The sequence below is a fragment of the Papio anubis genome, chromosome X (genome assembly GCF_008728515.1).
Source record: "Papio anubis isolate 15944 chromosome X, Panubis1.0, whole genome shotgun sequence".
Taxonomy (NCBI): domain Eukaryota; kingdom Metazoa; phylum Chordata; class Mammalia; order Primates; family Cercopithecidae; genus Papio; species Papio anubis.
Genome location: NC_044996.1, coordinates 98,225,975 through 98,240,318, shown reverse-complemented (window position 1 = coordinate 98,240,318; position 14,344 = coordinate 98,225,975). Strand labels below are relative to the sequence as shown.

General features: G+C 53.7%; 1 protein-coding gene across 8 annotated transcripts in view; it reads left to right on the top strand.

The window, feature by feature from the left end:
- RBM10 (RNA binding motif protein 10) overlaps nt 1-11,102 on the top strand; it is a 41,395-nt gene extending 30,293 nt beyond the window's left edge. For 4 of the 8 annotated variants that reach the window (XM_017953794.1, XM_009197478.3, XM_017953796.2 and 1 more), the window contains 18 exons: nt 763-849; nt 3,369-3,429; nt 3,584-3,760; nt 4,146-4,306; nt 4,478-4,575; nt 4,685-4,772; nt 5,480-5,666; nt 5,772-5,911; nt 6,014-6,131; nt 6,216-6,307; nt 6,436-6,600; nt 9,346-9,495; nt 9,593-9,658; nt 9,733-9,921; nt 10,009-10,083; nt 10,360-10,466; nt 10,547-10,676; nt 10,763-11,102. In XM_017953794.1, coding sequence (XP_017809283.1) covers nt 763-849; nt 3,369-3,429; nt 3,584-3,760; nt 4,146-4,306; nt 4,478-4,575; nt 4,685-4,772; nt 5,480-5,666; nt 5,772-5,911; nt 6,014-6,131; nt 6,216-6,307; nt 6,436-6,600; nt 9,346-9,495; nt 9,593-9,658; nt 9,733-9,921; nt 10,009-10,083; nt 10,360-10,466; nt 10,547-10,676; nt 10,763-10,888 — 2,217 coding nt within the window. In that variant the 3' untranslated portion in view covers nt 10,889-11,102. The remainder of the gene's footprint in view (nt 1-762; nt 850-3,368; nt 3,430-3,583; nt 3,761-4,145; nt 4,307-4,477; nt 4,576-4,684; nt 4,773-5,479; nt 5,667-5,771; nt 5,912-6,013; nt 6,132-6,215; nt 6,308-6,435; nt 6,601-9,345; nt 9,496-9,592; nt 9,659-9,732; nt 9,922-10,008; nt 10,084-10,359; nt 10,467-10,546; nt 10,677-10,762) is intronic. The other 4 variants (XM_009197479.3, XM_017953797.2, XM_017953799.2 and 1 more) reach the window with 1 other exon arrangement.
- The last annotated feature ends 3,242 nt before the right edge of the window (nt 11,103-14,344 follow it).

Below are 14,344 nucleotides of genomic sequence, written 5' to 3'. Positions count from 1 at the left end.
GCAAGGACCCGTGCACAGTCAGCCCCCGGGGGAGCCTCTTCCCCAAGCCTGCCTCGGGATCCCAACTCAGCAGCTTTGGGACCTCCGAGACCCAAAGATCTGCCTGGACACCCACCCCTGCCCAGATCCCTGGTGTAGGGCACTGGAGAGAAGTTTCAGGGGAGGAAGGGGCAGAGGTGGTAGAATGGGGGATCCCGGCAGAGGCAGCCCTGAGGCCGTCTCCTCAGGGTCGGTAGGCTAGTGCCACGGGCCCAGGACCCAGCCATCCATGGGAAGACGGCCTCACGGCAGAAACTTCCATCTGTTCGAAATGGCTCTTTCTTTTTCCCCTTCTCCAGCACTAGCGCACCTGCGCTCTCTTTCTCTTTCTCTGCCCTCTCCCTCCCACTCCCTGTCTCCCCTTACCCCCCAAGTGTAACCTGTGTAGTCCTGGCCCTGGGTGTGGCCTGGCAGTGTCAGGGCCGAGTGGGGGATTCTCCCCACTGTCCGGCAAGCGTCGGTCAGCCGAACACTGTGTGCCTGGTGGTGTGTGTTCACATGTGTGCGTGCGTGTGCCCGGCAGAGCAGCAAACAGCTGCGCCCGAGAGCTGTGGCGCTTTCCCTCCCTACTTCCCTTCTTCCCTCCATCCGCTCTCCGACCTCCCTCCGTTCCCTGTCCCTCATCCATCCAGCTGAAGGGCTCGCTCACTCTCTTCTCCTGTGCTGAAACGGTGCGTGGGGCACTGCTGCCTGGGCCTCACTGTGCTCTGCTTTTTCCTGCAGCACTCCCTCAACATCCTGGGCCAGAAGGTGTCGATGCACTACAGCGACCCCAAGCCCAAGATCAATGAGGACTGGCTGTGCAATAAGGTACAGGGGCGGTGGGCAGCAGTTGTCATGGACAGAGACAGCAACACAGCAGTGGCGGCGATCCCTCCCTCCCTCCCTCTCCCACTCTTTCTCCCCCCATCTCTCCCTCTCCCCCAATCTCTCTCCTTTCCCTCCCTCCCTCTCTCTCATTCTCTATTCCTTCATCGCTCAGCTTGAGTAGTCACCATTCCTAGCCAGCCATATACAAATGTGTAGTGAGCGTTCACTTGATGCAGGCTCTGTCCTCCTAAAATGCAGTCTTGCCTGGAGTTCCAGTAGACTTTAAGGAAATATATACGTGGATGATGAATTAGTGACAGTGTAGGTTTGAAGTGGTGGTGTGGAGAATGTGGGCTTCAGAGCCAGACTGGCTGAAATGAGACTATCCTAGATTGGCCTTGATTTTGGCCAAGGTGCTTAGCCTCTCTTTGCCTCACTTTCCCCATCTCTAAAATGTGAGTATTAATGACACCTCTCCCAAAAGGTGGTTGGGAGGATTCAGCTCTGTTAATGAGAGGGTAACACTCAGAACAGCACCTGGCCCACAGTTAACACAGTCGAATTGTTAACTAATCATGAAAGCAAAGCACAGAGCGTTCTGAGAGCCCATATCAGGTAGCTCAAGCCTGAAGGCCACTCTGACCAGGCCACGTCAAAACTGAAACTGGAGGCTATGGTTTTGTAGTCACCTCTGTCTTCCCTAAGGGGAAGTTGAGGCTCAGAGAGGTGGAACTATGGGTGAACCTTTAGCTGTGCCCTGTGCCTTGCTCCTGATCACAGGAACTTGGATGCCACAGTGGCTTCAGGTCTGCCCTGGGGCCAGCATTGTGATTCTACAGTTTGTAGAGGCCCCAACCCTCTCCCCAGGAAGTACTCTGCCTAGTCAGGGAGAGTGGCGCATCTGTTTTTTTTTTTTTAAAAAAAGTCCTATCAGAGGATTGGTGCTCAACATTTCTGGAGAGAGAAAGACAAAGTGACAATGGAACTCCTTCCTGTATTTCCAGATAGCCTCAAAACCAGGGAATTCTCTTTTTTTTTTTTTTTTTTTTTTTTTTTGAGACAGGATCTGGCTCTGTCACCAAGGCTAGAGTGCAGCAATCTGGGCTCACTGCAACCTCTGTCTCCAGGGCTCAAGCCATCAGCCTCCAGAGTAGCTGGGACCATAGGCGCATGCCACCATGCCCACTAATTTTTGCCTGTTTTTTTTTTTTGGTAGAGAGGGTTTCGTCATGTTTGCCAGGCTGGTCTTGAACTCCTGAGCTCAAGCAGTCCTCCCGCCTCGGCATCCCAAAGTGCTGGGATTACAGGCATAAGCCACCACGCCCAGCCCCAAACCAGGGAATTCTCATGAACTCCTTCCCCTCCCCTGCATCCTGTTGGCCACCAGGTCCTGTCACTTCCATCACAGAAACGCCACCTTCCCTCCCTCGCCATTCCCGCTGCTCATGCCAATCGTCACGCTCTCACCCGCTCGCTATGGAGCCCTCTCTGGTATGCTGGCCTCTTGTCCTCTTTCTCCCATGCCCTCACCTGGAACATTCCTCAAAACCACCTCTGACCACCCACGCCCATCCTCCTCTGCTTAACCAGCCCCAGCTCAGCTTAAGCATAAGATCCTCCATTACCTAACTGACTTCCTTCCCTGGCCTTGGCTTTTGCTTCTCCCCTTACTCTCCCACACCAGTTTTGGAAAGTCCAGTGTTCCCTCCGATAACAATTCCTCCCCAGCAAGGCTTAACAAAATGAAACTTCTGGGCATCCCAGGTCAGACGTCCCTGCTTCTGTGCAGGGACTGTCCCTGCCAAGTAAGTGGCACCCCACCCCCAGCCCGTTTCCCTCCCCGAGCCCCTGCTGGATGGTCCACACAGACCGACCTGTCCCTCTTCATGCTGCATCTGCCCCCGTGCTATTAGGCCATGAGGGCAGAGACCATGTTCTGGCCATGTGCAGCAGGACCTGGCCCAGGACTGGTGCTTAGTACCTGAGTCTGGAATAGAGATGGAATGTAGTAGAAGCTGGGTATCCAGATGCTGGAACATTCAAGGAAAATTTCTCAAGCAAAGCAGGATCCAACCCAGTCCTAGAGCTAAGAGGAGGGGTGCAGGTCTGGCCAGAGGCTACTGACTTCTAGGGCTGAAACGCTGAAAGGTTTCTGAATAGAGAAGCAAGTTTCAGGGAGAGGAACCTAATAAAGGGATTGAATACGTGAGGCGGGGAACAGTCCTGGGAGTTGGTGGCCTTAAGAAGGCAGAGGAAGGAGAGGAGGGAGTTGTTGTAACAAGGTGGGAGTTGTTCATTCCTGAGCTGAGCGGGCTGGCACAGAGAACAAATGAGAGTCTGGAAAGGGAAGATGCACAGTACTGAGAACCACATCAGAAGGTTCAGAAGGCACCTGCCACCCTTGCCTGGGGACTTTCCTTCCTGGGGCACTGCGGGGTCCCTGGGAGATCTGCATCCAAGTTTGGAGGGTGCAGTGGGAAATCCCTGCTCCCTCTGACGGCCTGGCCTGTGCCTCACAGTGTGGCGTCCAGAACTTCAAACGCCGAGAGAAGTGCTTCAAATGTGGCGTGCCCAAGTCAGGTGAGGCCCACCTACCCCTCGCACTCCCCAGGGCGGGGCGATTGGGGAGAAGGGAAGGTGAGGGGTCTGTGCTCAAGGCTTGGTATAGGGAGGAGGGTGACCAGTCATGGAGCCTCCCCCTTATCACCAGCCTGTCTCCCACTGCCCCTGACAGAGGCAGAGCAGAAGCTGCCCCTCGGCACGAGACTGGATCAGCAGACACTGCCACTGGGTGGCCGGGAGCTGAGCCAGGGCCTGCTTCCCCTGCCGCAGCCCTACCAGGCCCAGGGAGTCCTGGCCTCCCAAGCCCTGTCACAAGGCTCAGAGCCAAGCTCAGAGAACGCCAATGACAGTGAGTCAGTTGTTCCTTCTTCCTCTGTGCCCTAGGGTGTCTGGGCTGGGCTCACCAAGACCAGAGAAATGGCAGTGAGCAGGACCTCATCCTCATGGAATCTCCACTTGGTGCGGGGATAGACATTTGATGTAGGGAGAGCAGAGGGAGTGGCAACATCCTACCTGACTTTGGGGGTGTGTCGGGAAGGTTCTCAGTAGACAGGCAGCCAGCCTGGCACCTGGACCGCCAAGCAGAGTTGATCCCGGAGGAAGCAGTGAGGGAAGCGGCAGTTGCAGAGGCATGGGGGGGTGGGGGCAGAGGAAAGGGAGCAGTGGGGGGCATTGAAGGGCAGGGCTGGCAAGAGTGCTGGGGGCGTCCTCTAACACTGGGCCCCTTCCCACAGCCATCATTTTGCGCAACCTGAACCCACACAGCACCATGGATTCCATCCTGGGGGCCCTGGCACCCTATGCAGTGCTGTCCTCCTCCAACGTGCGCGTCATAAAGGACAAGCAGACCCAACTGAACCGTGGCTTTGCCTTCATCCAGCTCTCCACCATCGTGGTGAGGGCGGCACAGTTGGGGGCCGGGCAGCCAGGGTCCCGGCCCCCAGGGTGGGGAGGAGGGTCCCTTTCCCCAGCCTCCTACCGCGGCCCCCAGCCTGGAAACCGGGCAATGGAGCCGGGGGCCTCCCCGGGCCTGACCCTTCTGTCCCTGCCTCACCTCCTCCCACAGGAGGCAGCCCAGCTGCTGCAGATCCTGCAAGCCCTGCACCCACCACTCACCATCGACGGCAAGACCATCAATGTTGAGTTTGCCAAGGGTTCTAAGAGGTCAGGGCCCCACCTATGTGCCTTCCCACCCTTCCCCTCCCCACCCTCCCACTCCCCCCCACCGCTTGGGGCCTCCCATCTCACTCCCAGTCTCTAACATCCTCCTCAGGGACATGGCCTCCAATGAAGGCAGTCGCATCAGTGCTGCCTCTGTGGCCAGCACTGCCATTGCTGCGGCCCAGTGGGCCATCTCACAGGTACTCAGACCCCTTGTGCCTCCCAGCGTCCTGAGACCTGGGCTTTCTCAACCCTCCTGCACCCTCTCTGAAGCAGGAAGGCTGGCTTGCTATCCATGGATGCAAAACCCTCTCCCAGTAGCTGGCATGGCCATTCTACCTTGCTCCTGGCTCTCTAGACCCCCTGGGACATTCCCCTTCATCATCACCGTAGCTTTCTTCCCAATTGCCTCCCATGCGCTCACGTACGACGCCATTGTGCCTGGCATTCTGTTCTGTTTGGTGGGGTTTTTATTGTCCTGAATTGGTATGATATACACATATCCTTATATGTAATATATACATATATGATATACACATATCATATGTTCCCGAATAAAAATAATGTATAAGTGGTTGAGAGAAAATTGGGAGAAGAGAATAAAGAAGTGAGAAGATGGTGTCTTCCTTGGCCTGACACCCAACACACACACCACACACAGCAGAATCAGCAGAATCAGCCCTGGAACATTTTGGCGTTCGTCTGTTTTTATGTCTTGTGTTTGCCACTGGCCTATTTGTTCTCTTGTGGCCAGGCAACCCTTGCTTTCCACTTGTCTTAGGCTGCATGCTTTTCTGTCAGGTAGAAACACTAGCCCCACGTGTGGGACAGATGCTTCTAGCAGGTTCCCCACCTCCCCATCCCCACACCTTCCTGTTCTAATGAACCCCTCCCACCTGCCCTTCAGGCCTCCCAAGGTGGGGAGGGTGCCTGGGCCACCTCCGAGGAGCCGCCGGTCGACTACAGCTACTACCAACAGGATGAGGGCTATGGCAACAGCCAGGGCACAGAGTCTTCCCTCTATGCCCATGGCTACCTCAAGGGCAGCAAGGGCCCTGGCATCACTGGAACCAAAGGGGACCCCACCGGAGCAGGTGAGCCCCAGCATCTCTCTCTGCAGCTGTGGTGGGGGCCAGCAGGCATAGAGTCCCCGGCCCCATTATTCACAGGCATTCTCCCTGCCCTGTCCTTCCTTACAGGTCCTGAGGCCTCCCTAGAGCCTGGGGCTGACTCTGTGTCGATGCAGGCTTTCTCTCGCGCCCAGCCTGGTGCTGCCCCTGGCATCTACCAACAATCAGCCGAGGCAAGCAGCAGCCAGGGCACTGCTGCCAACAGCCAGGTGAGTGAGCCCTGTGGGTATGTATCCCAGGGAGGCAGGCAGGTGGCAGGGGTGGCATGGGCAGACACTGAGCCCTGTTCTCCTGTCTGGCCCCATGACCAGTCGTATACCATCATGTCACCCGCTGTGCTCAAATCTGAGCTCCAGAGCCCTACCCATCCTAGTTCTGCTCTCCCACCGGCCACCAGCCCCACTGCCCAGGAATCCTACAGCCAGTACCGTGAGTAGCCACAGCCTGTGGGTAGGGATGGGGAGTTCTTAATAAAGCAGGGAAGAGTGTGACCCCACTCCCCTCACCCCCTAGCTGTTCCCGATGTCTCCACCTACCAGTACGATGAGACCTCCGGCTACTACTATGACCCCCAGACCGGCCTCTACTATGACCCCAACTCCCAGGTGATAGGGCAGCCCAGAGAGGGCAGAGAGGGATGGGGTCGGGTCAGGTCGCATCGGGGGCAGCTGGCCCTGCAGGTTCCCTTCACAAGGTCTTCCCTCACATCCCTTCTTCACTCCTCCTCCCTCAGTATTACTACAATGCTCAAAGCCAGCAGTACCTGTACTGGGATGGGGAGAGGCGGACCTATGTTCCCGCCCTGGAGCAGTCGGCCGATGGGCATAAGGAGACGGGGGCACCCTCGAAGGAGGGCAAAGAGAAGAAGGAGAAGCACAAGACCAAGACAGCTCAACAGGTGAACACCGGGGTCCAGCAGTCACTGGCTGACTGTGTGGTGTCTTCCAGCAGCGACACTCTGTCAGCTCTCGCCCTCTCCTGCCGAGGGAGATGGCAGGCGGGTGTGGATGTGGGCGGTGACTGCTTAGCAGACCATGCTCCTGCTCCAGCTCTGCTCTTTGCTGAATGGCCTTGAGCCAGAGCAGTCTCCTCAGTGCGTGACAGGGTTGCCCAACTCCAGGAGGTGGCTTGTGCCATCCGAGTAAGCCCTGTCAGGTGTCTTCTGTCCCATGGTGGGGACCCTCACATGCTGCTGGTGGATATGTATATATATGCCAGAGAAATTCTCACAGGCCCATAAAGGGGTGGGCAGGGAAAAAGCCCTGCAGTGTTTTATGGGAGTGGGCAAATGGAGGGCACCTCAGTGTCTGTCTGTGGAGAAAGGGTGTGACACTGTGAGTGTAGCATTTATAAGCAAGCACAAAGTGTTCCCTCAGCAACCTGGTGAATTCTAAAAATGGTGCTGTGCTGGCGGGGGAAACATGGAAATATAGAATGTGGCATTGTGTCATGCATATAAATTCAAATTATACACAGATAAACATTCCTATGCATTTTAAAATGATAAAATGGAAATGCACAACAAATGTGACAGCGTGGGTATGTGTGAGGGGAAGAGGAGTGTCTTCATCCATTTGCTGCTCTATAACAATACCACAGACTGGGTAATTTATAAGGAAAAGAGATTGATTTGGCTCACAGTTCTGTAGGCAGGGAAGCCCAGTGGTGTTGGCATCTGGTGAGGGCCTTCTTGCTGCATCATAACATGCGCAAAGGGCAAGAGAGCATGCATTAGAGCAAGAGAAAATTGGGCCAAACTCCCCCTTTTTATCTGGAACCCACTCTCAGTGATGGCATTAAATGGAGACTCAAAAGGTGGAGGGGGGCCGGGAGCGGTGGTTCACGCCTGTAATCCCAGCACTTTGGGAGGCCGAGGCAGGCAGATCACCTGAGGTCAGGAGTTCGAGACCAGCCTGGCCACGTGGCGAAACCCCGTCTCTACTAAAAGTACAAAAATTAGCCGGGCATGGTGGCAGGCGCCTGTGATCCCAGCTACTCAGGAAGCTGAGGCGGGAGAATCGCTTGAACCCAGGAGGCGGAGGTTGCAGTGAGCTGAGATCATGCCATTGTACTCCAGCCTGGGCGACAAAAGCGAGATTCCTTCTCGAATCATTCATATATATATATATATATATAAAGGTGGAGGAGGTGGGAGAGGGTGAAGGATGAGAAATTACTTAATGGGTATGATGTACATTATTTGGCTGATGGATGCTCTAAGAACCCTGACTTCAGCGCTATACAATCTGTGCATGTAACAAAAGCACTTGTTTATTTTATTTATTTATTGTATTTTTTTTTTTGAGATGGCATTTCACTCTTATCGCCCAGGCTGGAGTGCAGTGGCGCAATCTTGGATCACTGCAGCCTCCACCTCCTGGGTTCAAGCAATTCTCCTGCTTCAGCCTCCCGAGTAGCTGGGATCACAGGCATCCGCCACCATGCCCGGCTAATTTTTTTGTAATTTTTGTAGAGACGGGGTTTCGCCATGTTGACCAGGCTGGTCTCGAACTCCTGGCCTCAGGTGATGTGCCCGTCTCGGCCTCCCAAAGTGCTGGGATTACAGACATGAGCCACGGCGCCCAGCTACAAAAGCACTTGTTACCCCATAAACTTGGACAATTTTTTTAAAAAGCAGCCGTGATCTCTTGAGGAGGGCAAAGCCTTCATGACCTAATCACCTCTGAAAGGCCCTGCCTGTCAACAATGTTGCATTAGGGATTAAATTTATTTTTTGAGACAGAGTTTCATCCTTGTTGCCCAGGCTGGAGTGCGATGGTGCAATCTCAGTGCACTGCAACTTCTGCCTCCCAGGTTCAAGCAATTCTCCTGCCTCAGCCTTCCGAGTAGCTGGGATTACAGACATCCGCCACCACGCCCAGCTAATTTTGTACTTTTATTAATAGAGCTGGGATTTCACTATGTTAGCCAGGCTGGTCTCGAACTCCTGACCTCAAATGATCCACCCGCCTCGGCCTCCCAAAGTGCTGGGATTACAGGTGTGAGCCACCGCACCCAGCCAAGATAAAGGCTCACCTGTCAACGCTGTTGCATTAGGGATTACATTTCTGACACATGAACTTTGAGGGACAAAAACCATAGCAGAGAACATAGCCAGAGAGGGGCTTGACAAGAAGCACTGGTGACTGGTGACAGAAAATAGGAACTTGTACTACTGTGTCCCTCACCTTCTGCTTGTTCTGCCTCAGCTTCCCCTCATCTGCCTCCCAGATGGACCCGCCACCCTGTTCACACTGCTTCTGCCACCTCACCATTATAGACCAGTGGGGGTAGGGGCACGGGGTGTGTTCAGTGATGAGGTCAGGAGTAGCCAGGTGCCGAGTGCCTTGCAGGCTGTGGTTGCTAGTGTTTGGGTTTTTTCTTGGTGTGATGGGAGGCGAAGGAAGGGTTTTAAGGACATTGTATTTGGGGTGGGAGTGGCTTATACTTCGTAAAAGAGTGCTCTACTGGGAGAAGGGGTCAGGAGCCATAGCCCAGAGGCCAGATGAAGCCTTCTGCAGTGGTTCAGACTAGGGATAGTGGCCGGCCTGTGTTTGAGGATGCAGGGCAGTGGGTCAGCGGATAGTTGGTAGCCCCAGGGGCATAAGCATTCTGGGAACCTCACCTCCACTCTCACCCCCAGATTGCCAAGGACATGGAACGCTGGGCCCGCAGTCTCAACAAACAAAAAGAAAACTTCAAAAATAGTTTCCAGCCTATCAGCTCCCTGCGAGATGACGAGAGGCGGGAGTCGGCCACTGCAGATGCTGGCTATGCCATCCTCGAGAAGAAGGTGTGTTGGGGCCACCCCCTTGCACCCTGCCCCACAATCTTGTCCTTCCTTTGGGCCCTCTGCGGAGTCCCTGAATTTCTGTGTCCCTCCACCCCAGGGAGCACTAGCCGAGAGACAGCACACCAGCATGGATCTCCCGAAATTGGCCAGTGACGACCGCCCAGTGAGTGCCTAAGGCAGAGAGGGGCGGGGGCTCTGATCTGGCCAGGCCTGACCGCCCACCCTCACCCTCTATAGAGCCCTCCGAGAGGGCTGGTGGCAGCCTACAGCGGGGAGAGTGACAGTGAGGAGGAGCAGGAGCGTGGAGGCCCCGAGCGGGAGGAGAAGCTCACCGACTGGCAGAAGCTGGCCTGTCTGCTCTGCCGACGCCAGTTCCCCAGCAAAGAGGCGCTCATCCGGCACCAGCAGCTCTCAGGGCTCCACAAGGTAACTGAGTGGATGATTGGCAGGGCATGTTGGGGCTTGGCCCACTGAGGCTCAACCTCTTCACTTCTTATCCTGTCCCCCTTACAGCAAAACCTTGAGATTCACCGGCGAGCCCACTTGTCAGAAAATGAGCTAGAAGCACTAGAGAAGAATGACATGGAGGTGAGGTGTGACCTGCCCCTGGGCTCCCTCCCCTCTGTCCCTTCCAAGTCCCCATCACCTCAGGCAGCTAGAGTTCAGTTTCTCACGTGGTAACCCCATGAGCCTTCTTCCCCATTCTCCTACCTCGGCTGCTTGTGCCCGTGATGGCCTGACCGTCAGGACCTGAGCCTCATTAGCCAGATGGCACACCCTGTGGGACCCCACTCCCCATGCCTGTGTTGCCTGAGAAAAGAGACTAGCTCCCCCACATTCACACACACACACACAAACTTTCAGCAAATGAAGTACCGGGACCGTGCAGCTGAACGCAGAGAGAAGTATGGCATCCCCGAGCCGCCAGAGCCCAAGAGGAGGAAGTACGGCGGCATATCCACAGCCTCCGTGTGAGTGGCTGGACCAGGTGAGGGGGTCTGGGGCCTGGGGCTGGCAGGCCAACCACTCATGCTGTGCACCGCCCCTGCAGAGACTTCGAGCAGCCTACTCGGGACGGGCTGGGCAGTGACAACATTGGCAGTCGCATGCTCCAGGCCATGGGCTGGAAAGAGGGCAGCGGCCTGGGCCGCAAGAAGCAGGGCATTGTAACGCCCATCGAGGTGAGTCTCAGGCAGTCCTGTCCCATCCCCCAGCACCCCTCACAGCATCCCCCACCAGCCTGACAGAGCCTGCCTCCCTCACACAGGCCCAAACACGGGTGCGGGGCTCCGGCCTGGGTGCACGGGGCAGCTCCTACGGGGTCACCTCAACCGAGTCCTACAAGGAGACACTGCACAAGACAATGGTGACCCGCTTCAACGAGGCCCAGTGAGCAGCTTCAAGAGCAACTTCTCCACATGTCGGGTGTCCATCCTGGGGCAGGGAAGGACAGAGTGTTGGATGGCTGGGACGGAGCCTTGCTCTTGTCGGCCAGCCCACTCCCCAGCCAGAGAGGGCTTGACCAAATCAAACTGAGGTGGTGACTTTTGTTGGAAAATTGGGCTGGGATCATGTCCTTTTTTGTAATAAAAGCTGAAAAGCCTGCACATTGGCCTCTCCTCTTTCTCGTGCTCTAGCCCAGTTGTGTAGTTTAGAAAGACACGGGGACCCAAGCAGATGGACAGGGGCCCTTATATCAGGCCAAGGTGGATGGCAGTGGTGGCATTCACAGTGTCTGGAACATAGTGGCTACTAGAACATGGGGTTCTGACCTGTACCCCAACCCATGATATCCTGCTTGTGACCCCTCTCCCTTGTTGGGTCCAGCAGGTTATACTGTACCAGGAAATCCAGTATCACCACGCATGAAGCCCCCCGATCAGAGCTAGGACTGGGAATCCCCATCCCCTGTCCTTGCTGCCCCCCAGCTGTACTTAGCCTTCAGTCCCAAGGCTAAACTGCAATTTGTGTCCCTAGATCTGGGGATAATGCCCTCAGGCATTTCCAAGTAGAAGACAGCAGGTACTCAGGCACCAGTTGGCCCAGAGCCCTCAACATGCTGATGACTTCAGAGTGGGGGAGGTGGAGCTTGGCCTGCAAATCCAAGGCCAGGTCCCAGGGATGCCCCTTGAGAACGATTCAGGCCTACCTTCTCTGTTGTTACCACAGCACCCCACCCCTCTAGTCACTGCAACGCATGATTCCCAAGTATGTGCTTGTGCTCTCAGCAGAGGTTCTGGGTACAGTGGACTGTGACGCTGGGGCTGCCCTCTTCCCGGCCTCAGAGGGCCACAGTGTGAAAGGGGGATGGTGCTAGAAGACCAGTTGGTGCAAAGCCCCTCCGCCATTTATTAATATACATTGTGACACCACCCTGCACCAGTCATGGGAGGTGGGGTTAGAAAGAAGGGACCCCTAGAGGTAGGATGGTGCTGATCTGGGGTGGCGGGTGTTGCCCGATGAAGGAAGGGGATGGGAGAAAAAAGGGGTGAAGGAAACAGGAATAAAAAGAGGCCTCTTGGGCCTGGGCACAGTGAATTGCACCTGTAAGTAATCCCAGCACTTTTAGGAGGCTGAGGCACACAGATCACTTGAGCTCAGGGGTTCAACACCAGCCTGGACAACATAGCCAGACCCTGTCTCTACAAAAAAAAAAAAAAAAAAAAAAGGCTGAGCACAGTGATTTCATGCCTGTAATTCCAGCATTTTGGGAGGCCGAGGCAGATGGATCACTTGAGCTCAGGAGTTTGAGACCAGCCTGGGCAACATGGTGAAACCCCGTCTACAAAAAAAATGTACAAAAATATAGCCAGCTGTAGTGGCGCACACCTGTAATCCCAGCTACTCGGGAAGCTGTAGTGGGAAGATTGCTTGAGCCTGGGAGGTGGAGGTTGCAGCAAGCTGAGATCGCACCCCTGCACCCCGGTTTGGGGGACAAGAGTGAAACCCTGTCTTGAAAAAAAGAGGCTGCCCTAGTCTCAGGATGGGTGTGTCTTAGCAGAGACGCCTCCACGTTCCCTTCCCTCTTCCCACCCCAGAGCACTGCTCCCAAAATCCCACAACAAGGAACCCTCATACCTCAACTGGCAGGAGTGCAAAATAGTACAGCCACTCTGGAAAACTGGCTGCTTCCTATAAAGTTAAAGTATGCTTAACCTATGGCCCAGCAATTCTACTCTTAGATATTTAGCCCAAATACATGAAAACATGTCAACAAAAGACTTGCATACGTATATTGTAGCAGCTGTATTCCTAATAGCCAAAAACTGGGAACAACCCAAATGTCCAACTAGAGAAGAATGGATACAGTGTGGTATATTTGTAGCAGCTGTATTCCTAATAGCCAAAAACTGGAAACAACCCAAATGTCCAACTAGAGAAGAATGGATACAGTGTGGTATATTCAAAGGATGGACTACAGCTCAGCAATCAAAAGGAACAAAATGCTGATACAGATATCAAAGGATGAGCCTCACATGGTGAGATTGTTCATATGGTGAAAGAAGCCAGACACACAAAAAGCACATAATGTTTCATTCCATTTTTATGAAGTTCTAAGTCAGGCAGAACAATTTTATGGTGATAGTAGAAGAGGGTTGAGGTGGGGAGGGCGTCACTGGAAAGGATTACAAGGTAGCTTTCTGGAATCATGAAAAGTTTGTGTGTCTTGATTGCAGTGCTGGTCACATGGGTGTATACCTATTTAAAAGTCCAACAAGCTGTATAACTAAAATCTGAGTGTTTTATCGTATGTAAACTATACAAGAAGTTGGAAAAAGACCACCACAGCAAACCTCAATAAGAAGGAAATAATGAACAGAAATTGATGATACAGAGAACAAAAAATGACAGATTAATAGAAACCAAAAGCAGAATCTGAAAACAAAAATTAAGAGGAAACACTTGTGGCAAGACTGGTCAATTGAAGAAGATAGAAGATGCAAATGCAACAGAGGTTTTAAAAATAAAGAATGTATCGGCCGGGCGCGGTGGCTCAAGCCTGTAATCCCAGCACTTTGGGAGGCCGAGACGGGCGGATCATGAGGTCAGGAGATCGAGACCAGCCTGGCTAATACGGTGAAACCCCGTCTCTACTAAAATACAAAAAACTAGCCGGGTGAGGTGGCGGGCGCCTGTAGTCCCAGCCACTCGGGAGGCTGAGGCAGGAGAATGGCGTAGACCCGGGAGGCGGAGCTTGCAGTGAGCTGAGATCTGGCCACTGCACTCCAGCCTGGGCGACAGAGCGAGACTCTGTCTCAAAAAAAAATAATAAAAATAAAAAAAATAAAGAATGTATCTGAAAATCTAGATGAAATGAATATATTCCTAGAGAAATACCAAATGCCAAAACTGTTCCATGGAGAAACTGATTACTCAAATGGAGCAAGTAGTAATATAGAAATTGAAATGGTAGTGAAGATCTTCCCTTTCCCCACCAAAAAAAAAAAAAAAAGGGCCCAGATGATGTGTGTGTGTTTCTTTCTTTCTTTCCTTCTTTCTTTCTTTCTTTCTTTCTTTCTTTCTTTCTTTCTTTCGTTCGTTCTTTTTTTTTTTTTTTTTATTTTGCATTGGGGTTTTTCCTTTTACCTAGGCTGGAGTGCAGTGGCGCGATCTCAGCTCACTGCAACCTCCACCTTCTGGGTTCAAGCAATTCTCCTGCCTCAGTCTCCTGAGTAGCTGGGACTACAGGTGTGCACCACCACACCCAGTGAATTTTTTGTATTCTTAGTAGAGATGGGGTTTCGCTATGTTGGCCAGCTGGTCTTGAACTCCTGACCTTAGGTCATCCACCCGCCTTAGCCTCCCAAAGTGTTGGGATTACAGGCGTGAGCCACCTTGCCTGGCCCAG